Source organism: Vulpes lagopus, chromosome 10, assembly GCF_018345385.1.
Source record: "Vulpes lagopus strain Blue_001 chromosome 10, ASM1834538v1, whole genome shotgun sequence".
NCBI classification, from domain to species: domain Eukaryota; kingdom Metazoa; phylum Chordata; class Mammalia; order Carnivora; family Canidae; genus Vulpes; species Vulpes lagopus.
The window spans coordinates 31,121,294-31,134,081 of record NC_054833.1 but is presented as its reverse complement, the minus strand read 5'-3'; the positions used below and the strand labels follow the sequence as shown (position 1 = coordinate 31,134,081).

The 12,788-nt window shown below is 41.3% G+C and overlaps 1 protein-coding gene across 3 annotated transcripts in view; it reads right to left on the bottom strand.

Moving 5' to 3' along the window:
* NFRKB (nuclear factor related to kappaB binding protein) overlaps positions 1-12,788 on the bottom strand; it is a 39,273-nt gene that overhangs the window by 23,043 nt on the left and 3,442 nt on the right. For all 3 annotated transcript variants that reach the window (XM_041770374.1, XM_041770376.1, XM_041770375.1), the window contains exons 4-6: positions 9,863-10,064; positions 1,345-1,472; positions 455-629 (exon numbers count right to left, since the gene is read on the bottom strand). In XM_041770374.1, the coding sequence (XP_041626308.1) occupies positions 455-629; positions 1,345-1,472; positions 9,863-10,064 (505 nt within the window). The remainder of the gene's footprint in view (positions 1-454; positions 630-1,344; positions 1,473-9,862; positions 10,065-12,788) is intronic.

Sequence of the window (12,788 nt, the reverse complement as noted above, 5' to 3'; positions counted from 1 at the left end):
CAGGGTTCCACCATTCCTTTCTGACCCTTCTCCAGACGAACTGGAGCACACTTAGGTCATTTAAACGGCTCTTCCAGGAAGAGAGACTTCAACAGAGTGATGGGGTCGCATTGCAGCAGGCCAACAGTCACTACTACTCTCCTGTAAGGGGAAAAGCAGTTCTCTCAAGTGGCACAATAGGACCAGAAGGCCTACTGTGGAGAGCCCTGCCATGCAGGGAGTCAACTCAACTAAACTCATTTGCCACTTAGGCATCAAGGGTAAAAAAGGTATACAGTCACACCCCACCTAACGGGAACATCTCAGAGCCCAAAGACTATGGAGTTCTGAGTCCCATTATCCACCCCCCAAGAGAGACAACTGGGATGACTTCTTTCCTGGGAGATAAATGGCTACCACTGGCTCCAACTGAACAACAAGCTGCCTGGCACCCCACGTGCCCACAGACACTCACCCTCCTCATCAGATGACAGGTCTGTGTCACCACACTCCTCCTTCACTTCCCTCAAGACCTTCAAGTAGCGCTGCTGGGTCCGCCACTCCCGCTCCTCAGGTGTGCGGGATGGCGAAGGGCGCTTCTGGCGGAAGGGCAGGGCTGGGCCACTTCGTCGGGCCATCTCCAGTAGGTCCTAGGAAGAGATCAGATGAGGATACACACTGTCATCCAAAGCTTGCTCTGGTGCATTCCCCAAGTCTACGTTTTCTTCTCTTCACTGTTTAACAAGCTCAATCCTCTCCCTTTAGATCACCAGAGATGCACATGTGAAAACGTGTCCAAATAAAGAGTCTCTATTGGTTACCACATGGCAAAACATCTTAAATCTGATTAGCAAACTGCTCCCTCAAGAATGAATACTTATCATACTGGACACCCAACTACTTCCACAGCCAAGCTTAAAATCCACTTAAAACCACAACAATCATGCCTCAAAGATTACCACACTGGGACAGATCTCAGGGCCGTGAAGCCTGGTGCACTATTCATCCATCAGGGTATGTGGAGGCCTGTGTGCTCTCATACATCAATTGCAGAGCCACCTGCTTCTCCTTAACAACCCATGATGGGGTCTCAAAGACCCCATTTGTTTACCTTGCTAAATACTGAAACTACGGTATTTCATCGGTTTTAAGAGACATCTTTCTCACATTTTCTCATCTCTGAAATCAGGTTACATCTTCCAATAAATAGGAAAGGATGATACAGCCTAACTGCGTCATGGCTTAACTGATAACATTTTCTTCCTAGTGCTACCTTTTGTATTTGGTACCTGAACCACTTCTTGATGTCATGAGATCTGTGCGTTCACTGTCCATGTCTCATATCCAGTTCCCAGCATTACTTACACTCCGGGAAGCCAGGATCTGCTTCAGCAGCCTATGGAAATACTGCTGCTGGGAGGTGAGGTAGCGCTTGTACTGGGATTTGAAGCACAGCTGCCGGTACTTGACGACTTCTGGGTTAAAGTGTCCATCTTAAAAGAACAGAGGCACTTTGTGTGTGTGTGTATGTGTGTGTGTATATATATATATATATATATATATATATATATATATAACACATACATACATATACATTCACAAGCCAACAAATATTTAATATGTACTTAAAATCTGGTATTAAACTGGAATGTAGTACAGAAGAAAAAAAGAACAGTCTACGTGAATGTGGAGCCAACAGTCCAATGGAGACAAAAGATAAACAGGTAAACAGACACTTTTTCTTAAGTACTATATGAAATAAAAAAAAAAAAAGTACCACATGAAATCAATTTGAAACAACCGTAGAAAGGAGGGGTATATTCAGAAAAGGGATCTCTAAAGAGTAACACAAAATGAAGCCTGATTAAAGCAATTGTGGCAAAACATTAACAAAATATTGGTAGAAGTTATACAGATGTTTGTTATACTATTTACCAACTTTTCCTATGTTTAAAAATTTTCAAAACAAGGGGTGCCTGGGTGGCTCAGTGGTTCAGTGTCTGCCTTTGGCTTAGGGCGTGATCCCAGGGTCCAGGGATCGAGTTCCCCATCGAGCTCCCCACAGGGAGCCTGCTTCTCCCTCTGCCTGTGTCTCTGCCTCTCTCTGTCCCTCATGAACAGATAAATAAAATCTGTAAAAAAATTTTTTTTTTTTTCAAAACAATGGGGAGGAAAATCAATGGGAATTTAAAAATAAGAAGTAAAAATGGGGAGAAGGCAGTAGAAACAGCCTGTGGCTAAGGCAGGATCTGAAGCAAGAACTCTGCATGTCCCAAACCTTGAGGAAATGTCTGTACGACTGACGCAGAGTGGGCTGGAGCTGAGGGGAGCGGATGACATCCCAGGAGGCGGGAAGATTCAACCACACAGACACCTACAGGTCACGAGTGGAGCTGGATTCTACCCTAAGTGCAACGGAAATCATTTGAAGAGTTTAAAGCAGGAGAATGATGTGGCGGAGAGCAGAAGAGGATGAAGGAAACTCTCACAGAGGCTCCAGGTGAGAGGGGATGGCAGCTTCCCTCCACACTCAGAACAGAAGCTCAGGTCCAAAAGACGGCCTGTCAGGCCCCTCAAGATCTGTCCTGGGCTACCTCTGGCCTCATCGTCCACCAGTCCCCAATGTGCTCCCTCTAGCCCAGGCCCACTTGCCTCCATGCTGTTTCCTGAACAGGCTGTGCACCTGTGTTCAGGCGCTTTCTCAAGGCCTTTGCACTTAAAAGTTCCCTCTACCTGTGATGCTTCCTACCAATGCCCAGTATTCTCACGGCTTGCTCCCCCTACCCTCATTAAGGCCCTATCCTGGTATCAGCTCGTCAGAGAAGCCTTGGCCAACTACCACACCTACACCAGCTCCCTCCTGTCACTCTAGTCCCATCACCCTCCTCATTTCTCTGAAGTACCAAATGCCCATAAGTATTTGCTTGTTCGTCATCTGTTTTTCCCTATCAGAACGTAAGACCATTACCATATTCTCAGAACCTCGAAGAATGTCTGGCACGTATTAGCTGACTAGTAAGCAAAACAGTGGTTATGTGCACACAAGTATGCAGACTTGAGATACATTTCTGAGGGAGAAGGGATAAACCAGCTGATAGTTCAGATATCGGGGAAGGATGGGGAGGTCATGCAGAGGTCAACTGAGCATGGTACCCTGATTGCTGGACATGAGCAACTAATATCATCCATCACAAGATAAAAAGGTAAAAGAGAGGTCCTTTTCGGACATATCAGATTTGAGCAGCTAGGCCATGATGAAAACTGAAACAAAGACTGAAAAGCTAATTTCAGAAAGCTAAAATGAGGGGTCAAAGTACACCACCCTAGCACTGCCCAAGGTAACTAATAACAGCAAATGCTCATTTAGGACAGTCCCTGACAGTTCCCACTATGTAAGAACCTTGCATATATTAATTCATTTAATCCTGTAACAAGCCCATAAAATGAGGACACTACTAAATCCTCATTTTATGGCTGGAAAAACTGAGGCAGCGAGAAGTTAGTAACTTGTACAAGGTCACATAACTAGTAAGAGAGGAAAGCAGGTTTGAGCCCAGGTAGTCCAGCTCCAGAGTCCAAGCTCTTACCCACCATGCTATGCTGCCTACTGTAGAGAAACAGGAGCTGCGACCATCAAGAAACGAGCCTAGGGTTCAATGCTGCTGATGCTGTTTGATATATACAAACTGGACTAACGTCTTAGTCTCTATACTTCTTCAAATCATGTTCCTTCAGTCTTTAGCTTCCTCCACTGTTTGAAAGCCATTAAATGCTACATCTCTGCTAAAACATTATTTTGGGGCATAATAAGAATTGTAAAGGCAGGGGCGCCTGGGTGGCTCAGCGGTTTAGCGTCGCCTTCAGCCCAGGGCGTGATCCTGGAGACAAGGGATCAAGTCCCACATCGGGCTCCCTGCGAGGAGCCTGCATCTCCCTCTTCCTGTGTCTCTGCCTCTCTGTCTCCCTCTCTGTGTCTCTCATGAATAAATAAATAAAATTTTTTACAAAATTTAAAAAGTAAAACGTTATTTTGGATATATTAAGAAAAATATTATTGAAATTAATAATTACAACAAAGAATCTTAAAATTAACTGCTGTTACAATTCTTTTTTTTGTTAAAGATTTTATTTATTTGAGAGAAAGAGAGAAAGAGAGCACGCGCACACAAGGTTGGGGTAGGAGAGGCAGGCTCCCCTCTGAGTAGACAGCTGACACCAGGCTCTATCCCAGGACCCTGGGATCATGACCTGAGCCAAAGGGAGACACTTAACCGACTGAGCCACCCAGGCGCCCCTGCCTTTACAATTATTATGGCTACTGGAAAATTTTAATTTGAACACACAACTCATGTAATTTTTTTAAGGATTTATTTTAGTGTGTGTGTGTGTGTGTGTGTGTGTGTGTGTGTATGGGATAGAGTGAGGGAGAGAAGCAGATTCCCTGCTGAGGAGGGAGCCTCACACAGAGCTTAGTCTCACAGCCCTGAGATCACCTGAGCCAAAAAAACAAGAGTCCGACGCTTCATCAACTGAGCCACCCAGGAGCCCCAGCCCATGTAATATTTCTACTGGCCTGCACTGGGCTAGGTAACGGTGAGAAAAGAAGAGAGTAGTACCAGATGAAGTTGGGTAAGTGGGCAGGGGCCAGGTCACATACAGCCTCATAGGCAATGAATTTTATTTCAAATGACAGCAACTGTAAAATATTCTGAAAAGTGAGGTTTTAAGAAACTTGCTCTGGTAGCTATGTGGAGGTGGCTACTAAAGCAGCCCAGGCAAGAATCATCAGTGAAGAGATGATGACTGAAAGCAGGCAAGTACAGACGTAAGAACAGAGCCTCAACAGCGGTAACTCAGACAGGAACAATGAGTGGAAGAGGGGTTAGCAAAGGAAGTAGGGGCGGGGAGAGGGGAGGGTGTCAAAGACAGAGGAGGAAACACAGGCCAGGGAAGAGTCACTGACACAAAGTGGGGGAAAGTCTCAAGATGAAGAAAGTGGTAAAGACAGTAGATATTGGGACCTATGTGAGCACCTGACTGCCTCAGTCAGTAGAACATGCAACTGTTGATCTTGGGGTCATGGGTTCAAGTCCCATGTTGGGTGCAGAGCTCATTAAAGATAAAGATAATAAAATTAAAAGGAAAAAAGAACTGTAGATGCTGTGCAAAGACCAAGTAAAGAACTAAAAACCATCTACTGGGCGGGGGGGGGGCGGGGGGGGAGGCGCCTGGATGGCTCGCTCAGTTGATTAAACATCCAACTCTTGATTTCAGCTCAGGTCATGATCTCAGGGTCGTGGGACCAAATCCCCAGACAGGCTCCACACTCAGTGGGGAGTCGGCTTGGGATTCTTCTTCTCTTTCAGCTCTCATACTGTGTGCTCTCATACTCTCTCTTGCTCTCAAATAAATCTTTTTTTAAAAAAATAAAAATAAATAAAAAGCATAGGCTGGTTTGGAAATTACATGGTCACAAAAGAGACATGGAAAATGCTCACTGAAATAACTGGTGAAATATGTATATGGACTATATATCAGATAACAGACTGTCAATGTTACATTTTATATTTATATACAAAATTTAAATACAGAAAAATTCTATATTTCTGAATTTGACCATGTGTTCTTATTCTTTAGAGATAAATGCTGAAAAATTTAGGGGTGCAACATCTCCAACACTCTCAACTGGTTCAGCAAAAAATGACAGCAATAATATGTACAGAAATAAAGAGGGTAAATGTGGCAAAACATTAACAGTTGGTGAGTCTGGTGAAGAGTACAGCTGACCCTTGAACAACATGAGTTCAAACTGTGTGGGTCAACTTACACTTGAATTTTTTACAGTCCACACTGTAAATGTATCATCCTTCTGATTTTAATAGCATTTTTTACTTTAAAAATACAATATGTAATGCTCATGACATATAAAGTATGTGTTAATCAACCGTTATAGCTAAGACTTCCAGTCAATACTAGGCTATTAAGTTTTGGAGGAGTCAAAAGTTTCACATGGATTTGTGACCAAGCAGGAAGCAGGCACCCTTCACCCCTGCACTGCTCAAGGGTCAACTGTATATAGGTGTCCATGATAAAGTCTTATGACTTTTCTGTATGTAGCTCAGATTTCAAAGTAACAAAGTCAAGGGAGACAAGAGGTCAGGGTGGCATTGGAGCGCTCCCTGTGAGATAATCAAAGAGTCACCAGGGAACAGGGGCAGAATGAATAAAAGGGACAAATATGCAGGTCTTTCAATAAGCCTGGAGATAAAAAGGCAAATGACAGAGGACAACAGAGGAGACATATGGTCAAGGACTTTTTTTTTTTTAGTGTGAGACCCCTGAACACACCCATAGGCTGAAGAAGAACAAGTGGAGTGAGGAATAATCTAGAGTGAATACACAGGACGGAAGGGATGGTTCACTGAGGAAAAACGGTTAGAGGAGGTGAAGGATAAAGGATCAAGAGCAGAGGTTAATCTTAAACAGAAGACAAAACTCCTTCTTCCTCTGAGACATGTGAAGTAGGTCAGACTGGAAATGAATACAATGAGCTGGGGTGCCAACTGGAAACATGAAGCGGGAAGTTTATGACAGAAGATAAAGGTATGAAGCAGGAAGCAAGAATTTGATTAGCATGTGGAACTTAAGGTAAATACTTAAAACAGAATCAGAAAAGATAACCAGGGACGCCTGCGTGGCTCAGTGGTTCAGCGTCTGCCTTTGGCCCAGGGTGTGATCCTGGGGTCCAGGGATCGAGTCCCACATCAGGCTCCCTGCATGGAACCTGCTTCTCCCTCTGCTTTTGTCTCTGCCCCCTCCCCCTCTCTGTGTGTCTCATGAATATATAAATCTTAAAAAAAAGAAAGGATAACCAAAGGTTATCAGAAAGCAGACTGATAACCATGGTAATGCACCTGTCTGCAGCAACACTAGAACTGAAATAAGACTGACAAATGCTGACAGAGTGAAACCCGCAGGAATCCTTCTTTGACATTCCTTGTTTGCATCTTCACATCACCATCATACTGTGTCAGAGAGAAACAGGCCAGCACAACAGACAGTGCAAACAGTACACAAGGTCCCTGACATAACCCCTCTAAATCCAGGCAAGCTCTATTGGAAAAGATGGTTTATGACCACCTGAGGCCCCTGGCTGCAGGGAAGTAAACCTTTGCCAACGACAGAGAATTCCCCTTTAAACCAGTAACTCACCAAAGGAGGGAATGCTAGTTTTAAATGAGCTGAGATAATAAAGTTTTGCAATGATAAGCCTGTCCACTCCAGGCTTTTGTAGCTATCATGGTATCCAGTTTAACAAAACTCAAGGAGATGCACTCTACTTTCAGGGCCTCCTGCCAAGGCAAAGTCACTCCAGAAAGGGGAGAAGAGGCTTCCTCTGATCCTCTCAACTGAACAGAGAGGAAATCTGTGGCTTAATAGTGGCCCCAAACCATTCTGCAGTCTCCAATGTAGTAACTGATTCAGGGCAAGGATAGTAATGGATGTTAAACCACTGAGCAAAACCAAGGCTTTTGGGAAAGAAAACTATCACATGGTCCCAAATATCATCCTACATTTTTCCTTAATTATGAAGGTAAAAAGGTACTGTTACAATCAGTATGCCCGGCAGACACCACTTAACCAAGTGATCAAACACATCATCAACACTGGAAACACCGACATTGCATACCTCCTAAGGTAACGGTGAGAAAGAAGTAACACGTCCATCTAGTTTTCTTGGCAAAATGTTTGACCCAAATCTGATGATGAGGAAACAAGAACAATTCCCCAGAAAGCGAGATATTTTACAAGTGTCCTGGGCTCTTCAAAAGTATCAGTGTGTTTTGTATGGAACCACAGAAGATCCCAAACAGCCAAGGCAATCTTGGGAAAGTAAAACAAAGCTGGAGAGTCCATGTTCCTTTATTTAAAACTACACCATAAAGCTACAGCAATCACAACACAACGGTAGTAGCACAAAGAGACACACAGATCAATGAAACAAAATAGAGTCCAGAAATAAACCTACACTTTTAATACACTCAATTAATTTACAACAAAGGAGACAAGCACATACAATAAGGAAAAGATAAAGATGTTTTCTCTTCAATATTATTGAAGTTATTCTCTTCAATAACTGGTGCTGGGAAAACTGGACCACTTTCTTACATCAGACACAAAAACTCAAAATGGATTAAACACTTAAATGTAAGGCTGAAAATCATAGAATTCCTAGAAGAAATCACAGACGTAAACCCTTGGAACATCAATATAAGTAATAAAGCATTATTTTTTTTGGCTCTCTCCTCAAACAAAGGCAACAAAAACCAAAACCAAATGGAATTACATCAAACTAGAGAACCAAGGAAAGCAAAGGAAACCATCAACAAAAAGGCAACCTGTTGAACAGGAGAAAACATCTGCAAATGATATATCCAATGAGGAGTTATTATCTAAATTATATAAAGAACTCCAACTCAACACCAAAAAATTCCTAATAATCCAATCAAAAATGGGCAAAGGATATGGTTTCATGTGACCAACAGACACATGAAAAGATGCTCATCACCAACGAAATGCCAATCAAAGCCACAAGATATCACCTTAACCTATGAGAATGGTTATCACCAAATAGACAAGATAAAGTAAGTATTGATGAGGATGTGGAGAAAATGGAACCCTCGTGCACTGTTGGCGGGATAAGAAATGTAGCAGCTCTGGAAAACAGTATGGAGTTCCTTAAAATATTAAAAACAGAGTTACTATAGCAATCCCACTTCTAGGTATTTATCTGAAGAAACCAAAAACACTAATTCAAAAACCACATATATGCATCCCTATGTATTATGTATTATTATGTTCACAAGTCAAGCCATGGAGCAACTAAGCATCCATCAATAGATGAATGGATGAAAAGGGATATATGGATAAATAGTTTATGTATATAATGGACTATTACTCAGCTTAAAAAAAGAATGAAATCTTGCCATCTGAGACAACATGGGTGACCCCAGAGGATATGCTTACTCTTCCACAGAGTTAACATGGAAGAACTTGTACGGTTACGGATAGTAGCTAGATGTATCATGGTGATCATGGTGATCACTTGAGAATATACCTGAGAATCAGGATGTACACCTGAAGATAATATGATATTGCATGTCAACTACACTTAAATTTTAAAAAAAGTCATTGTTTTTGAAAGACAAAAGAAAAAAGGGCAGAGGTTCAGGAAGCCAAGAGATGTGTAACCCAAACACAACGCATGAACCTTGAATAGATCCTAAATTCAAAAGGAAAAAATAAAAAAGCCACTATAAACAAGATTTAGGGAAGACGTGAGAATATTTGAATATGAGCTCTCCTATGATATTTGATCATTATAAAATTTCTTGGGTGTGATAGTAAGACGTGATGATATAGTAGAATGTCCTTGTTAGGAGATACATACATATATACTGAAGTGCTTGGCAGTAAAGTATCATGTTTTCTGCAGGAAAAAAAAGTATATGTGTGACATACAAATACACATATACACATACATATGTACGTGTGATAAAGCAAATGGTAAACAACTATTTTGAAAAATTTTTAAAGACTAGTCATAAAGAGTGCTTATACGACGCTAGTAATGCTTTATTTCTTGATCTGGGTGGTGGTTACACAGTTAAGTTCATTTTACAATAAATCAATGTATTTCTTGTGTAAGTTAAAATTTTTTATTAAAAAAAAAAAAAAACAGTCTAGGCAAAGGGTCCCACATGGTCTGAGTATCAATCAGTACATGAAAATAAATACAATATATGAAGAAAGAAGCATTCACATAAGTGAACACACTCTTACTCTTCCACTGCTCTCAAAGACAGAATGCCAAGCTACGTACCTCGGAAAAGTTTCTGGGCAATGTGCAGAGGGTTCCCAAAGCGGAAGTTCTCCCCACTGAACAGGCCTAGGATGAGCTGATTTTGCTGCTCAAAACTGTCTTCAGGAAAGTGAGGCAGAAACTGCTGGAGGTGTTCACGTTGAGAGTCACTTAATACTTCTTGCCATGTTGAGAGGCTGACTACATCAAAGAATATCTCAGGCTAGGACAATCAGGAAAAGCAAGAGAAAAATAAACAACAGAAAAGCAAGCTTTAAATTTTTCTGTGAGTGGCAAAATATACACAACATAAAGTTTACCATTTATCCATTTTTAACTGTTCAGTTCAGTGGTATTAAGTACATTCGCACTATTGGGCAACCATCACTATATCCAAATTTTTAAGTTTAAACCAAAACATCACTGGGATCCCTGGGTGGCGCAGTGGTTTGGCGCTTGCCTTTGGCCCAGGGCGCGATCCTGGAGACCTGGGATCGAATCCCACATCAGGCTCCCGGTGCATGGAGCCTGCTTCTCCCTCTGCCTATGTCTCTGCCTCTCTCTCTCTCTCTCTGTGACTATCATAAATAAATAAAAAAATTAAAAAAAAAAAAAAATTTCAAAACATCACTGATCTTTATTCAATTCACAAATCTTAGAGATTAGCAATAACTACATATAAAAACCACTATCTTACACCCAACAGTAATTAATAATCCAAAGGAAAAATGACCTCAGTAGAGAGAATCTCATTTGGAAACCATTTCTACCAATAAGGAATAGGTAGGATAGACAACTGAATTTAATTTAAGACGAGAGGAAAGAAAAAGCTACGGAGGAAAGAACACAAGGGGTTGAGTCACCTGTGAAGAGTGACAAGCAGCAGGATGGAGTTCATTTTCAGCTCAACTATACACCGTTTATCTGTCTTGTATGTGCTGAGTACTAAGCTAGACTGGCATAACACTGTCAGAAGGGGAAACAAGCAATTACAATGTAGCCTGAGAAGCACTGACGTATGTACACAGGAGCAGCCCATGTCCCAGACCCAAGGTATTGGAGAACAGAGGAAGTAACGTTTAAAAGAGTTAAGGGGGCAGCCTGGGGGGCTCAGCGGCTTAGTGTCGCCTTCCGCCCAGGGCCTGATCCTGGAGACCCAGGATCGAGTCCCACGTTGGGCTCCCTGCATGGAGCCTGCTTCTCCCTCTGCCTCACTCTCTCTGTCTCTCATGAATAAATAAATGAAATCTTAAAAAAATAAAAAATGGGATCCCTGGGTGGCGCAGTGGTTTGGCGCTTGCCTTTGGCCCAGGGCGCGATCCTGGAGACCCGGGATCGAATCCCACATCAGGCTCCCGGTGCATGGAGCCTGCTTCTCCCTCTGCCTATGTCTCTGCCTCTCTCTCTCTCTCTGTTACTATCATAAATAAAAAAAAATAAAAATAAAAATAAAAAAAAAGAAACTACTTCTTTAAAAAAATAAAAATAAAAATAAAAAAATAAAAAATAAAAAAAATAAAAAAATAAAAAATAAAAATAAAAGAGTTAAGGGATAAAATAAAGAAAAAAGAAAAAAAAAAGTTGAAGCAGGAGAGTTAAAACTCCACAGAGCAGAGGCGTCTGGCTCAGTCAGTAGAGTATGCAAGTCATAAAGTTCAAGCCCCACACTGGGCATAGAGATTACTTACAGATAAACAAAAATTTAAAAATCCATAGAGCAAAATCATAAAAATGGAAGAATTACTATAAAAGAAAGGATAGCAATTACCTGTGGGTGTTTGAATGGTATTAGCATTCTACTTCTTAACCCAAGTAGGAGCTACATGGCTGTTTTATCACTCCTTAAACTGTATATACACCATATATATGTGGATTTATTTATATACTCTTCTTACATGTAATAAAGTTCACTTTTCTAGTAACGATGAGAGTTGAGGCAACGTACGGCTAGTGCAAGGATACAAAGGGAGAGGGAGCTGCGGACAGAAGACAGAAGAGCAAGGGACCTATAAACATGTTAAGCACTTGCGACATTATCTAAGGACAATGGAGAGCCACCAAACGGCTTCAACAGAAGACAACCAGAAATCCAACCACCTACCAGGCATCTGTGCATGCATGTACTAGAGTACCTCAGTGTCAAAGATCTTCCCCTGCAAAGCTATTTTTTGGACACTACTTTATTCCTAGTATCTCAGTGTCTGCCACAATTAGGCACTTAATAAAATAAGTGTTTGCTGACTAAATGAATAACATAAAAAGACTTATCTGAAAGAGTGTGCAAAGAAAACGTGGATGAGAAGAATCTGTCAACGTCAGTACTTATTACTTCAGAAGGCAGAGAGAACAAGTAGTGGCTTTAATTTTGTCTATGTTTGATATATTAGGGAAAAAAATCTGAACCAGGTATGACTAAATGCAATTATCTCTAAAACTGGATGATGCACAAATGAGTGCTTGCTATAGGACACTCTACACCTGTCTGTATATGTGGAACACAGCAAAGTGAACAAGATAACTAAATACGGGCTTTGGCACACATAGTGTCTGGCACACAATAAGCACTTAGTAGGTGATAGCTACCTTAATGATAATGATGATTACACAGCCTACCTGTGAAAGGAGCCAAAAGCACAAAATCCCAACCCAGGACATGTCCTATTAACTGACCAGAGGGTTACTTTATGGACAGATACAGTATGTTGGGTTTTGTTTCATGATCCACAATGTGAGTAACCAATTTAACATAAACACATTCATAATTTTGTTCTTAAAATATATAATTTCTTGTTAACTGCTCAAAACTATCTGGTTCAAAATAAGGCTTAAGTATATACCTTACACTTTCTTCTCGAGTCACAATATTAAAGATGTTACATTAAAAGAGAAAGAGAGAGAGATCACTCTGGCTGCAATATAGAAAATGAAACCAAAAGAAGCATAAAAG